Raw genomic sequence first — 13,800 nt, forward strand, 5'->3', positions numbered from 1 at the left:
AGAAGGGAGGGAAAAGGGAAGGAAAGATAGGGAAGGAGGGAAGGAACAGATTGGGTCAATTGAGTCAAAAAGGAAGGAAGAAGTAAGGACGAAGGGAAGGAAGGAAGAAAGGAAGGGAGGGAAAAAGGATTGTGGAAAGAAGGAAGGGAAAAAGGAAGGAAAGAAAGACGGAAGGAGGTAACAGATTCGTTCAAGGAAGAAGGAAGAAGGAAGGAAGGGAGGGAAAAGGGATTATGGAAAGAAGGAAGGGAAAAGGGAAGTAAAGATAGAAGGAGGGAAGGAACAGATTGGGTCAATTGAGTCAAAAAGGAAGGACGAAGGGAAGGAAGGAAGGAAGGGAGGGAAAAAGGAAGTAAAGAAAGTTGGAGGGAGGGAACAGATTTGTTCAAGGAACGAAGAAGAAGGAAGGGAAAAGGAAAGAAAAGAAAGATGGAGGTATATAGGGAACAGATTAGGTCAGTTGGATCAAAAGAGGAAAAAGAAGTAAGGACGTAGGGAAGGAAGGAAGGAAAAAAGGATTGTAGAAAGATGAATGGAGAAAGGAAGGAAAGAAGGAAGGATGGAGGAAGGAAACACAACAAGTTGTTTAAAGTGGGATTAAGTGACAGTTTAATGTGTTTTTTTTTGTTTTGTTTTGTTGTTGTTCTCTCCTCAGCTGCTTCTCTTCTCCCTCACCGGTTTGTGACGGTGCGTCGCGGCAGCCCGGCAGCCAAGAGCGGCCAGATCCGACCCGGAGACCGACTGGAGGCGGTGGAGGGACGGTCGGTGGTGACTCTGCCTCATCGGGAACTCGCTCAGATACTTCGCCGGGTTGGAAACACACTACGGCTCACTATCGTCCCCCGTCCAAGCACCTGTAAGCACAGTGTTAAACATCCAGTCAACACAAACACACTTAAACACTTGATATTATCTTTTGTATTATATTTTGATCAACAGCTTAAAAAGTATATACATAGAACTCAAACCCCCACATCTCATGTTCCCTCGGCCACAGTAACACACAGGAAAACAAGCTTGACAACATAGAGAAAATAAAATAGTTAGAAAAGCGAAACACTTCATATCACAATTTTCCAGTCCTGAATGGGGGCTGGTCCCATTTACAGCAATCAGAGAATCAAAATAATATCCAAACATATACCCTCAAAACACAACAGACACTGACAACAAAACAAAAACAAGTAACAAACAAAAAGTGGGAAATAACCACTCACAAAAATAAACCAAATAACTACCACAACAATACAACACAAACTATTATACTCAGATCTTACCATTTTTATTGCCTTATATTGACCCAAAATGCTCTTAAAGTCAAATTTTATATAAGATTGCCAGATTTTTATCTTATCAAGTTCAAGTTTATTTATATAGCACATTTAAAAACAACCATTGTTGACCAAAGAGCTGTACAAGCCGTATCAGACGCATAATATCAGTTCAAACACATTCAGACTCCAATTCCACATAAATACACAAATAAACATTTCCACAAGCATACATAACTGAGTTTTCCGTATTTAACCCGTGTTGAAGGCCAAAGAGAAGAGGTAGGTCTTGAGCGAAGACTTAAATTGATGGACATCTTAAGCAGTTTTTTATATGCGTAGGAAGCTTATTCCAGAGCCTGGGTGCTGCCACCTTTACTTTTGCATCTTGCTCTAGGAACCTCCAGGAGAAACTGATTTGATGATCTTGTTACTCTGGCTGCAGTTTGAAAGCATAAAAGGTCGCATAAATAGGGTGGGTCTAGGGCATTTAAGATCTTAAAAACAAACAATAAAATCTTAAAATCAGTCCTAAATTTGACAGGAAGCCAGTGTAGCGAGACCAACACTGGTGTGATATGGTCCCTTATAGATATAGATTTATATTTTTTATCTATTAATCTAATCTCCAACTCCATCTCTTCCAGACACTTCTAGCCTTTCAGAAGCAAATGACTTTGACCCCAGTCACAGAAGCAGAAAAGGTCAGAGGTCACGTCCAAAGGTGCGATCATCATCATCATCATCATCATCATCATCAGTGTATGATATACTAACTGTAAAGTGCAGTGACGATGGTCCGTCCTCCCTCTGACTCTCTGTCTCCGTCTCACAGCGTGACTCTAGGTATTACAGCGTGGACCTGGACCGCGGCCCTTCGGGCTTCGGCTTCAGCCTCCGAGGCGGCAGCGAGTACAACATGGGCCTCTACGTCCTGGGGCTGATGGAGGGGGGGCCGGCCTCACAGAGCCACAAGATGCAGGTGTGTTTGTTGTTGTCGTCCGCTGCGTGTATTTACCGTAGTCATTTGTCTGTGTGCATGTACTACTCCAACTGTAATCCTCATCTTATCTCAGTTTAAAGGGTGTGTACACTCCTTTAAATGTTTTTATTTATTATTAATTTACAGCACTTGTTCCAACGCACAGATGGTGATGTCACGGTTGATTAATAACAGCATCCTTGTCGTGATGTACCATGTACTTAGAAATACAAAAAAAACATGCACCTGCATTGTGTTTGTTGCCAAAAAAATGTGCTGTTATTACAGATAGATTTAGAAAAAAACAGTTCAAGCTGCGAGAGCCACTGAAAACAAGAGTGAAGCTTAAATGTTATTTATTTTAAAGCTTAGCTTAGCACAAAGACTGGAAACAGCTAGCCTGGCTTTGCCCACCAGCACTTGTAATGGAGCTACATTTTGCTATTGCTGCATAGCTGACGTTAGCATTAACAGCTGCTCACTTACAAGTCGACAAGAACTTTTGTAAATTCAGCATTAAACTTCACTCCTTTAATCACTATGAGTTGTCTCCAGCAGAAGAAAGCAACACTAGTTTTAAGTCTTGTTTCTATCTCATCTTTTCTTCTGCTGAGGCCTGAGGGCCAATTTATAACCTCATGTCTTGTAAAAACAATGATGGCTGAAGTTTTTATCATGCAATAGTCATCATCACCACCTTTTCATAGTAAGAAACCATGTTTGGTGGCAGGGAAAACTTTAAAGGGATAGTTAAACATTTGGCAAATTGGCAAATATAGTTTTAGGAGTAGGTTCGTTACCTTTAATAGTCGGTGCAAGCTATTTTCGAGGCAAATACAGAGACTGCTTGCCGAAAAACGGCCTCCAACAGGAACGTGCATCAACGGTTTTGCATGAATTTACCTCTAAAACAACTCCGTCTGGTTACTTTCTGTTATTATCTCATAGCATGGTGAATGTGCAGGTCACAACTTGTCCACCAGAGCGTTTTGGAGTTGTTGGATTGTGTATTTGATGAGTTTGATGAGGGAAACCAAGAAACTGCTCCGCCGTTCTAAAAATAGCTTGCACCGACAATTAAAGGTAACAAACCTACTCCTAAAACTATAGGGATCATGGCAATGGGCCAATTTGCCAAATACCTACAAATATATACAGTAACATCCAACATCCAATTTGTGCATCGTCACCCAACATCAACATCAACACCATGTTAGCTCTGGTAGGAGCCCGAGGTCGCACCAATTTCCTCACTTCAAGTAATGAAATCTTGAAATGTCACAGTAGCACAGGTGTAAATAATAAAATCTGTGGTTGCTGCTTCACTCTCAGGCTCCAGCTTTTGGTTTTGTTTTGTTTTGTTTTGTAGCTGCTGGGCGTCATCCATAATGTCATTAGTAACACCTGTGCTCCTCCTGCTGTGACAAAGTCCAAACCTTTTTTTGCTTTATACCGCCGCTGGATGTCGATGTCGCGCTGCTTTTAATGAGCGACCGCCTCAGATTCAGATTACAGTCTTTAACCCGATGTGGATGCTGCTGTGTTTTGCTTTGCTGCGTCTCGTTGCTGCAGGTGAGCGATCAGCTGGTGGAGATCAACGGCGACAGTACAGCAGGGATGACACACAGCCAGGCGGTGGAGCAGATCCGCCGGGGAGGCCACCGCATCCACCTGGTGCTCAAGAGAGGGAACGGTTACGTGCCCGACTATGGTGAGACTGAGAGACGTGGGTGTGAATTCAAGACGTTCCCATGAGATTCACAGTTTTTCTCGGTTGGTTTGGCTCATTTCTCTAAACAGAAATTACGTTCTCAAAACTCTAAGATCATTTGGCACCATTGAAAAAGCTCTGTTCCATCTCAAAACAGTTCACTCATGTGTCAAAACTAAATTCTTTTCTCATATAAATAGTCAGTTTCCCCAAAATGCATCGTCCCTTTGGCATTGTGTGAGCACTGCAAGTCAACATGTTTAGATGTTTTGTCACTATGGCAGAGGAGCATGTTTGTCTTGTTTGTCCATGTTGTTTTGAGCCAAACCTATGGAGAAAAACTGTAAAACATTAGAAACAAACGCTGCTTGTGATGCTTTTCTCTTCTTGGGTGTATAATCTATTTTCTTCCTTCTTCTGCATCATTGATTCTGACTAAAACACTTTATTTCACTCTTTTCTTTTTCTTTTTGGTGTTTCCCCTCCTTCATCCCTTTCATTCTTCTGGTTAATTGAATATTTGTTTTGTTTTCTACAACATTTCCTCACTCCTCCATTTGGCTTGTCTCGGTTTCTCCCGCTTCCTCTCCCAAATATTTCTCTCCTTTCCGCTCCACTCCTTTTTTTCCTCCCTCTCTCTTCTCTTTCTCTCTCAGTGGAGCTCTCCAGTTTGTCTCTATGTATGACCAACTCCAAGCTAGGCGAGCCTTGCTTCTATGTCATTGGACGGACAGAGAATACGCGGTTGGTAATGGTTCCTGTTAGTTCTCCCATTTTCTGTCTCTCTACATTCCTCTGCTCACTCACCACTGCTGTCTTCACTTGTATTGACACAGACCTGTGTGTTTGACCTCCTCATTCTCACTTAGTGTTGATTATCAGTTACAGTTTTTTTTTTACGATCGCTATGACCCATTTTTCAATACTTTCAATACTACACACCTAAAACACACAATTCCCAAAACAGTTAAAGCCCCAGTATGTAGATTATTTGGCTTTTTATTTGCAAAAATCAAATGTTGCTTTCATAAATATGTATTTCACTGAAGTCGAATCTCACCCGCATACAAATGAAAGCTTTCTCGTACCTTAGAATGAGTTGTTACAAGTCGTTACAAATACATAAGTGGGCGACGCACCGAACCGAGGCGGCCATGTTGCATCGCCATTTTTTACGTTGAGTGGCAGCGTGACCGTAGGTAACCACGGAAACTCAGCGGAGCTGTCGGCTCGGGGAGAAAGTTTTCCAGGTAGCGCCTGTTAAAACTGTCACCACTGTGTAGTGTGAGGAAGGACGGAGGCACTGGTGTTGCATTCAGGTGCAGTCAGGCAGACGGCCGTCGGCAAACCAACCGGATGTCATTTTACTCCACGAGAGAAAGACGGTAAAACGTGGGTCAGGTAAACAATACGACATCGACGCTTGTTTATCCTGTTACATGCAGCGTCTGTTGTCTGTCTGACGTCTGCCCGATTTCACGTGAATGCAACATCAAGAATACGTTCCGATATGCAACCGCACCGCTAGATGGGGGGAATTCCTACATATTGTACCTTTAATTTCATGCTCAGAATCACACAGTGTAACTAAACACAGACACTGTAAGAACAAGAAATGTGTTAATTGTATAGCCCAAGTGTTTGAAGAGTTTTGAAAAGTGTTTTAAGTATTGAAAAACGGGTCATAGCGATCGTAAAAAAAAAACTGTAGTGATGCTTTGGGTCTAATATACTGCCCCCCCCCCTCCCCTCCAGAATCCAAAGTGTACAGTAGAAAAGAAAACTGCATAATTGCACCATTAGAGAACATATGATAATGAGATATGTGATGTATTTCTAATGAACGGTTATGCAAAAATAGAAAAGCATCTGTCGTTACACAAGCTAACCTAAGATAAACTCCCACAAAAAGAAAAAAAAAGCACTGTGGCTGTCAGAGCTCCTTAATAACAGGTTACATAATGTTCTCTGTCTGAGATTGTGCTCTTCCTCTCAATTACCTGCCCATTCAGTCTGTTTTCTCTCTTCCTTCCTCCATCATCCCCTCATCCCCTCATCTTCCCTCCCATCATCATCTATATAATGTGCTTCCAGGCCGTGAGCACAGACTCACCTCCCCCTCCCGCCTGCATCACCCCAAGGAGCCGGGTTTGGCTGCAGTAGACTCCACCGGGCAGAGAAGGAGCAGGTCTTCAGACGGACGCAAGAAAGATAAAGGGAGGAGGAAGAGAGGAGGAGGAAGGACGGCCTCAGAAGGAGGGGGGCGCTCAGGTGTGCAAAGCCCCGTCTCTGAGCTGGGAGAGAAGTCTCGAGAAGCCAGAGACGAAGGCAGAAGCAGAAGCAGAAGCAGCAGTAGGAGGACGAGGAGGAGAAGAGGAGGAGGTGCTCAGAGTTTACCCAGAGACGCCCTCAGGAATTATAACGACAGTGACACGGAAAAAGGAGCAGAGAGGGGAAGAAAGAGCGAGACGGAGAGGAAGAAGAAGAGGAGTAGGAGCAGGAGCAGGCAGAGGAAAAGCAGGAGTGAGGAGAGGGAAAGGAGGAAAGAGCAGGAGGAGGCTGAGGGAGAGCAGGAGGCAGTTGCTGTGGTGGAGGAGAAGAAGGTGGAAGTTCAGGATAAGGAGGTGCAGGTGGAGGTGCACGAGGAGGAGGAAAAGGAGGAGGAAGAGGAGGAGGAAGAGGAGGAGAGGGTGAATTCAGAGAGCGGAGGGGGTGAGGAGAATGTTGTCTTACCGATTCCAAGTCCAAACCAAAAGCTTCCCAGACCCAAAGAAGATATATGGGAGGAGGCGAAGGATGAAAACTGGGACATGGCAGCGGAGTACAGGGAGCTGAGGAGAGGAAAGGAGGAAGAGGAGGAGGAGGAGGAGGAGGAGCAGCGGAGGTCAGGGGGCGATGACAAAGAGACAGAGCTGAATGAGGAAGATGACGACGCAGAGAGCGGCGAAGGCGTCAAGAGGCCGTTACCGAGCGCGAACATCGTGACAGAGTCGGAGCCGGAGAGGAAACCCTTCTCCTTCCTCACCTCCACCGCCTCCACGCTGTCCCTGCAGCAGCTGGAAGACGAAGTCAAAGACGACGACGACAACGACAATGATGATGATGATGAGTCAGACTCTGGAAACAGCCAATCGGACGGCAGCGTGTCTGCTGCCAGCATCTCAGGCCTTTCCGTGGCCGCTTCCGCCGCCGCCGCTGCAGGAGGAGGACGAGGAAGAGGAGGAAGAGGAGGAGCGGTGCTGCCCGGCCGCTGGCTCACACCCAGCAGACAGAGGCTGGAACAGGACGGAGGAGGAGGAGGAGGAGACGGGAACGGGCCGGAGGGAAGAGGGAGAGGAGGGAGCATGGGTGCAGATCCCGATGGGGGGGGGCGGGGCGCGACATGTCTCCCCCATTTTCTGAAAAACATGAGTTGCCCCCCCCAATAAAATAAAAGGTTCAGGTTCAGGTGACTTTATTGATACCCAAGGGTAAACTAGTTTTGCAGTCGAGAGTCGAAACAAGCAACAGGAATCGAACGATCAGAATCGGAGCAGGACATTAAAAAGAACACATACACATAAAACAAGAAACAAATTAGACTAGACAGAAAGTGCTGCAATTCATGAAATAAATATAAAAGTAAAAGCATGAATCTAAAAACAAATAATTAAAAAACCCTAAAAAATACCCTAAATTATTAAAAATTGAACAAATGTATTTTCAGATTTCACATTCTTCACATTTTAGATTCACATCTAAAAAGAAATGATTGAAATGGTGGAAAAAATAATGTTTGACAAATGTATTTCTGACTCCACATCCCATCTCTGGTCTCCTCCACTACGATGCAAATGAACGGGTAGTTTCTTACACAGACACTGATGAAATCAAAAGGCTTTCAAGTGAAACTAAACAGGATTTCTCCCGTGGCTATGCTACATTTTTACCTTCATTAAAAAGCTCCGGAGTAATTGTGATAGTTAAGTCAGTGTAGTTACTCGGCCGCTGCCCCGGTGTCCCAGCTCTCGTCTCTGCACACCACGACACTGCAATTTTTTGTTCATGACGGTTAAGACAACACAAACACACACGCCGTAACATCGTATATGTTATGTAACGTTATCCACTGCTCCATTTATTGATGTTTCGCCGGCTTCATTGTAAACAAATGCACATGGGCGAGAGGAATGTAACCAAACAGCGGAAAAGCCACCAGACTTGCATAGTTCCCCTTTAAAGAAACAGTCCCCTCAATCTTAGGGGTTCATATTTTGATATTCATCCATATCAATATATCATGCATAAAGTCCCATACATTGGGAGGGAGAAAAGGAAGATGGGGAGAAGAATTGGGGATCTGAGAAGGTCGGAGGAGGCGAAAGATAAGAATGTGAGTATTTAAACATTACATGCCCGAGACCCTGAAAATTATAATTTACTAATATAACAGCAGTGATACACGCTGTTGGCTGTTTAGGACAAATAAACAAGAAAGGTATAAGCACAATAAATGATTCCCTGTGCAGTACTTTTTGAATGATATGGCCTCTACCAAGTTTTTTGTTTTTTGTTTTGTGTCCCCCCCTAATCCTGACATCGGATCTGCACCCCTGGGAGGGGGGGGGAGGGGTTGCACTGCCTCTTGACTTTGAAAACAGGAAGTTGAAGTTGATGAATTATTAAAAGCGAATCAGAATCAGACTCCGTCGTCCATCTCACAGCGTTTAAAGACCTCCACTTGTTTTGTCTTGCAGCTACCCACACTACCAACATCTTCTCTCTCTCTGGTCACTTTGAAATCTACAGTCGTAGTATGAAGTCATATTCTTTGTGCCTTTTTACAGCTGACCTCCGGCTGACGTTCAATGTCGAGATCACATTTTATCCTGTAAATGACACCAGTATGGTAATCTTTGGAAACTTTGGAAACATTTTTTTGGTGTTTTTTATTTTATTTTATTTTTTCTGGGGCAACTGTCGCCCTCATTATGTTGCACTGCTCTCTTCACGTCTTGCAGCATTTCTGATGGATATTTCTGGGACGTCGGCACAGCTTTTGTTTAACCCACCTCCCTCCTGTCTCTCACCCACACCTTCCTGCTTCTTTCCTGGCTACTTCAGCACAGTGTCCTCTCTTAAAGGATAATTACCGTTTTTTACAATCTGGACCTTATTTCTAGCATAAAATACAATCATTTACTCACCCAGATAACTTTGGCGTCATTACAAGTCGTTCCCAACGAAATTAGCTCCAGCTGAGAGCCGCGTATATCTGTATAATGTGAGTCTACATGGCAGCAGATTGCAGCCTCTAAATAACACATTATCTGCAGAGAAACTCGTTAATTTCACCAATATTTTGTTATGATAGGCTAGTGCTATTCCCCTCTGAGTCCGGGGTTAGCTGTTATCAACATCCGGGGTCTGTAGGTTGACCTACTGACCTCTGACCTGGATGATGTCATCTCTGAGCGCCGCGCGGTTTGTTGCTACCGCTAATGCTACGGTTCGTTTCTGGTGTTTCCGACTTGTCAGAACAAAATGAGCAGCTGGATGAAGTTCAGCTTCCACAGGCTTCCTCTCCTCAACCTGGACTCACTAAAGTTGCGCAAAAAATGGACCCGAATCCCGAAGTGGAATGATTATTATCAGAATGAGCCGCGCGGCGCTCAGAGATGACATCATCCAGGTCAGAGGTCAGTAGGTCAACCTACAGACCCCGGATGTTGATAACAGCTAACCCGGACTCAGAGGGGAATAGCACTAGCCTATCATAACTAAATATTGGTGAAATTAACAAGTTTCGCGGCAGATAATGTGTTATTTAGAGGCTGCATTCCACTGCCCTGTAGACTCACATTATACGGATATACGCGGCTCTCAGCTGGAGCTAATTTCATCAGAACGATTTGTAATGACACCAAAGTTATCTGGGTGAGTAAATGATTGTATTTTATGCTAGAAATAAGGTCCAGATTGTAAAAAACTGTAATTATCCTTTAACTCATGTCCCCCCCTGCCCCCCTCTTAAATGTACAGAGACTTTCACTTATACCTCATAAAGACACTGAGCAATAATAATGCAACAGTCCGAGACGATCAGCCATTCATTCACATCATCCACCGCACCACCACCACGTCGTCCACCTGGTCTGGAGAGGAAACGGCAGCGTTAACGTGTTTGTACAATATCCTCTTTGTCATATGTGGACACTTGCCTCAACTTGTAATGTTTTATGTCTATAATATAACTGAATATATGATTGTGATAATGCAAATCCCTTTTGACAGCGGGTGTGAAATATATAATCTGTAAATATTTGTAGAGAAGAACCTATTGTAAATACTCTACTAACTGGAGCCAAGCCCTAATACGTATTACTGTATTTTAATACATCATATATAAATATAGTATATATATATATAAATATATGCAGTATCTCTATATATTACATACAACAGCTACACATTCAGATTATTTATTATTGTGTGATGAGAAACGACATATAGCTTTTGTGAAGGCCTCGACGTGTAAACAGATTAAGAATTATATTGTACCTGCCCTGTTCATAAATGAATGTTTTGTAAAAAAGAAAAAAGAAATGCTGCTTGAGTGTGGATTAGGATGCTCAGTGTCGTACAGTACCCTACTTCAGAAGTCAGCAAAAGATGCCAAAAATATGCATCTGGTGTGCATATTTCAAGTACTGTTATAATATGGTGTATGTGCAGTCAGAACAAAACAACACAGAAAAAAAACAAAAAAAAAACACTGTCTAGTTTCTAGAGAGTGCTGTGCCCATCGTGCCACGTACAGTTGCCTTGGTAACATAAACCACTTTATCCTAACCACTGACTTTTCTTACTGTGAAAACCCTTTGCTCCGAGGTTTCTAACACGAGAGGTGGGCGTGCCGTTTAGCCGTTTAGGAATTTCAGTCATGCCAAAAAGAAAAAGAGAAAAAAAAAGAAAACATAAAAACAACAGGGCCCCTTTACTGTAAATCCACGAATATATATAGGAAATCAAATCATGAGCCTCTGCAGAATCTGAGCTCAGTGTTGAGTCTGAGATGATCAAATAGCACATAATTGTTCCTTTGCTCTCTTTTTTACACATTCTGTTGTGGGAATTTAAAAAACAAAACAGGAGCCAAGCTGGATGGATACTGTGAGATGTTATTTTTCTATGAAATTATCTTTTTGGAAATACTCAGGTTTTCAGATACTTTTGCTCTAGACAAGCCATGAGGAGGGAAGGGAAGGAAAACTACAGAGTGACTTCACGTCATTTTCATATTATAACGCTGAGAGGATTCATATTATTTCAATGTTAAAAGCAACATTATATTTGATTGATGCTAGCATTTGGAGACGCAGACTGTTAAAAGCCTTTTTTTTGGTCGTTTTGTTTTGTTTTGTTTTGTTTTTGTTATACCAGCCCATAATTATCTAAAGAGGATGATGCTGTAAAGTCCTTTCCCCAGCCCCTTCATGTGTGCCCGCCATTAACAAAAACCACAGGACTGAAATGAACTGCTGTGCCGTTGTTGCCCTTGTCCATGTGTTTGCATTGCTGTGCTGTCCAGATGTGGACAGTCCAGATGTGCGTACTGCACCTGCACCCCCCCCCCCACCCTCAAACAACCAACCAACCAACCAGTGACCATACACAGTAGCTTGGTAGCCTATATATGTGAGACTTATTTTATACGTTTGCTAATGTTCTTTTTTTAGACGTTCATTTCCTAAAGGGGATTATGTGGCTGAACTGTAAACACGTTCTAATAAAACTACAAATAAACTGCTGAACCAATTTCCTTCAGTGGTCATGCATGTCTTTTTTCTTTTATTGCTTTTTTTTTTTTTTTTTTTTTTTTTTTTGTGGAGCAGCAGGGGAACCCCCGTCATGGACAGCAGGTGGCAGCAAAATAATAGGCTACATGTAGTAGTAGTGGAAGTGATAGTGGAGGGGATTTGATGGGATAATGAGCAATAGAGAGAGGGATTATTTTGAGGATCCTATTAGATATGTGTTCAGGAAACAAAACCAAAAAAAAAAAAAGGCTGAGATGCATAAACAATAAATCAGAGGACAGTGGAGATTGTAAAACTCTGGTTATGGATGAAACAGGTCAGAGTCTGATCATTTTCCCCCACAGATCAATTATTAAATCTGCTTTTTGCACGAACATGGATTTTACATTTTCCACTTTTCTCTCTCTCACTCTCACTTGGTCTAATATTAGTTTCCTCTGCAGTGAAGCACAAGCAGCCTCACCTGTGTGTGTGTGTGTGTGTGTGTGTGTGTGTGTGTGTGTGTGTGTGTGTGTGTGTGTGTGTGTGTGTGTGTGTGTGTATGTGTGATGGTGGGCTATATAACACACAAACACACACGCACAGAGGAATTGACAGGGTCTGGGCTCAGATATGAGCACTTAAGTACAGCCACTATAAATAACATCGCTCTGAGGCCTGTGTGTTTCTCTCCTGTTGTCCTGAGCCGCATCCTTCTGTTCAACTCAGCTCAGATACGCAGCTTCAATAAAATAAAAACCGCAGTAGCTACTACCATCATCGCTGCTCCCAGATCAGCTGTTTTTCCAGAAAAACTTCATCATGAATCTGAGCCACAGAGAAATGTTCAACACACCTCACCGTGTGTGTGTGTGTGTTTGCTGCTGTTTTCTACTGTAGATGTAGATGTGCACCCCGGGTTGTGAGGCGCTCAACAGGATCCCTCAAGTCTGTGAAGCTACAAGAGAAAGGTGCAAAATGAGCTTCCGGTTGTACCTTCAAAATAAAATACCAATTGTACTCGATTATATGATATTCTATCAAAGTCCTTCTGATTCTATGCAGAACAGTGAATGAAAATGGTTGAATTCAAGTTATGAATAGGTATCCTTATCCTTTGTTGAAAACTGTATTTCTTTATTACCTTGACATAGGTAGGTAGCCTAAGCTGTAGCAAAATTGCAAAAACTTTTACAGGCTGAATACACCCAAGACATAGATGAGATAACAAAACAATTCAACTTAAAATCAGCTCAACAAATGTCTCATTGTATTTCTCAGTAGCCTCTTTGTTGTTTTGAATTGTGTGTCTACAGGCTACACACAGGAAAATGAGGCATTTTACATCAAGCAGGAAGACAGACCTATAGGATCATAGATTAGATCGTTTGAAAATGTACATCTCTCTCAGTCCATACACATTTTTACTTTTATGCATGACACAAAAATGTAATTCGTTATTTTGGTTTCCATCAAGGAGCAGATTTGTCCCTGCCAATATTTGCATCACAGTGGGAGTGAGGGCTTCTGAGCTCTGATTGGCTGAGCAAGACAAAATCAAGACCAACCGCCTGCCTAGTTAAACTACCCCACGGGAAAGAAGAAGCAAAACATTTGTGGATTGTGCATTAAAAACAGGATACTGTCGTGTGGCCGTGACGAGGAGTGAATCGTCTGGCTGTGCTTTGACATCTTTGTAGAAACAAAAAACAAAAACGTGCTTACGTACCGTACAATACCTACGTACGTACGTGGTCGTGCAGTTTGAACCAACATGGCGGCGGCGGTGGCGTGGTGCAGTTTTCATATTTGCTAGTGAAAGTAAAGCCTTTAAAAAGACAACAAAGACATAACATGATCTTTTCGGGGGAGAAAACTATTCTCTCTCCACCAGTTTGTCAACAAGTGCCAAATAGTTATCTCGATAGTGATGTTAGCATGCTGGCCTCGGTTAAACACTTTTTGGTGATGAAGCATTAGCCCGCCACAGTGGACACTTCACATCATGGACGATGGAAGACAACTGACTGAGTCATTGGACAGTAGAGAAACAATGTA

General features: G+C 42.8%; 1 protein-coding gene across 1 annotated transcript in view; it reads left to right on the forward strand.

Moving 5' to 3' along the window:
* magixb (MAGI family member, X-linked b) overlaps window positions 1-11,611 on the forward strand; it is a 67,576-nt gene extending 55,965 nt beyond the window's left edge. The window contains exons 14-19 of the mRNA XM_085783235.1: window positions 656-856; window positions 1,919-1,995; window positions 2,107-2,253; window positions 3,826-3,964; window positions 6,059-7,312; window positions 11,535-11,611. Of these exons, the coding sequence (XP_085639361.1) occupies window positions 656-856; window positions 1,919-1,995; window positions 2,107-2,253; window positions 3,826-3,964; window positions 6,059-7,312; window positions 11,535-11,611 (1,895 nt within the window). The remainder of the gene's footprint in view (window positions 1-655; window positions 857-1,918; window positions 1,996-2,106; window positions 2,254-3,825; window positions 3,965-6,058; window positions 7,313-11,534) is intronic.
* Window positions 11,612-13,800: the final 2,189 nt, after the last annotated feature.

The sequence above is a fragment of the Trachurus japonicus genome, chromosome 7, assembly GCF_045865225.1.
Source record: "Trachurus japonicus isolate A0001 chromosome 7, Traja_1.0".
Classification (NCBI taxonomy): domain Eukaryota; kingdom Metazoa; phylum Chordata; class Actinopteri; order Carangiformes; family Carangidae; genus Trachurus; species Trachurus japonicus.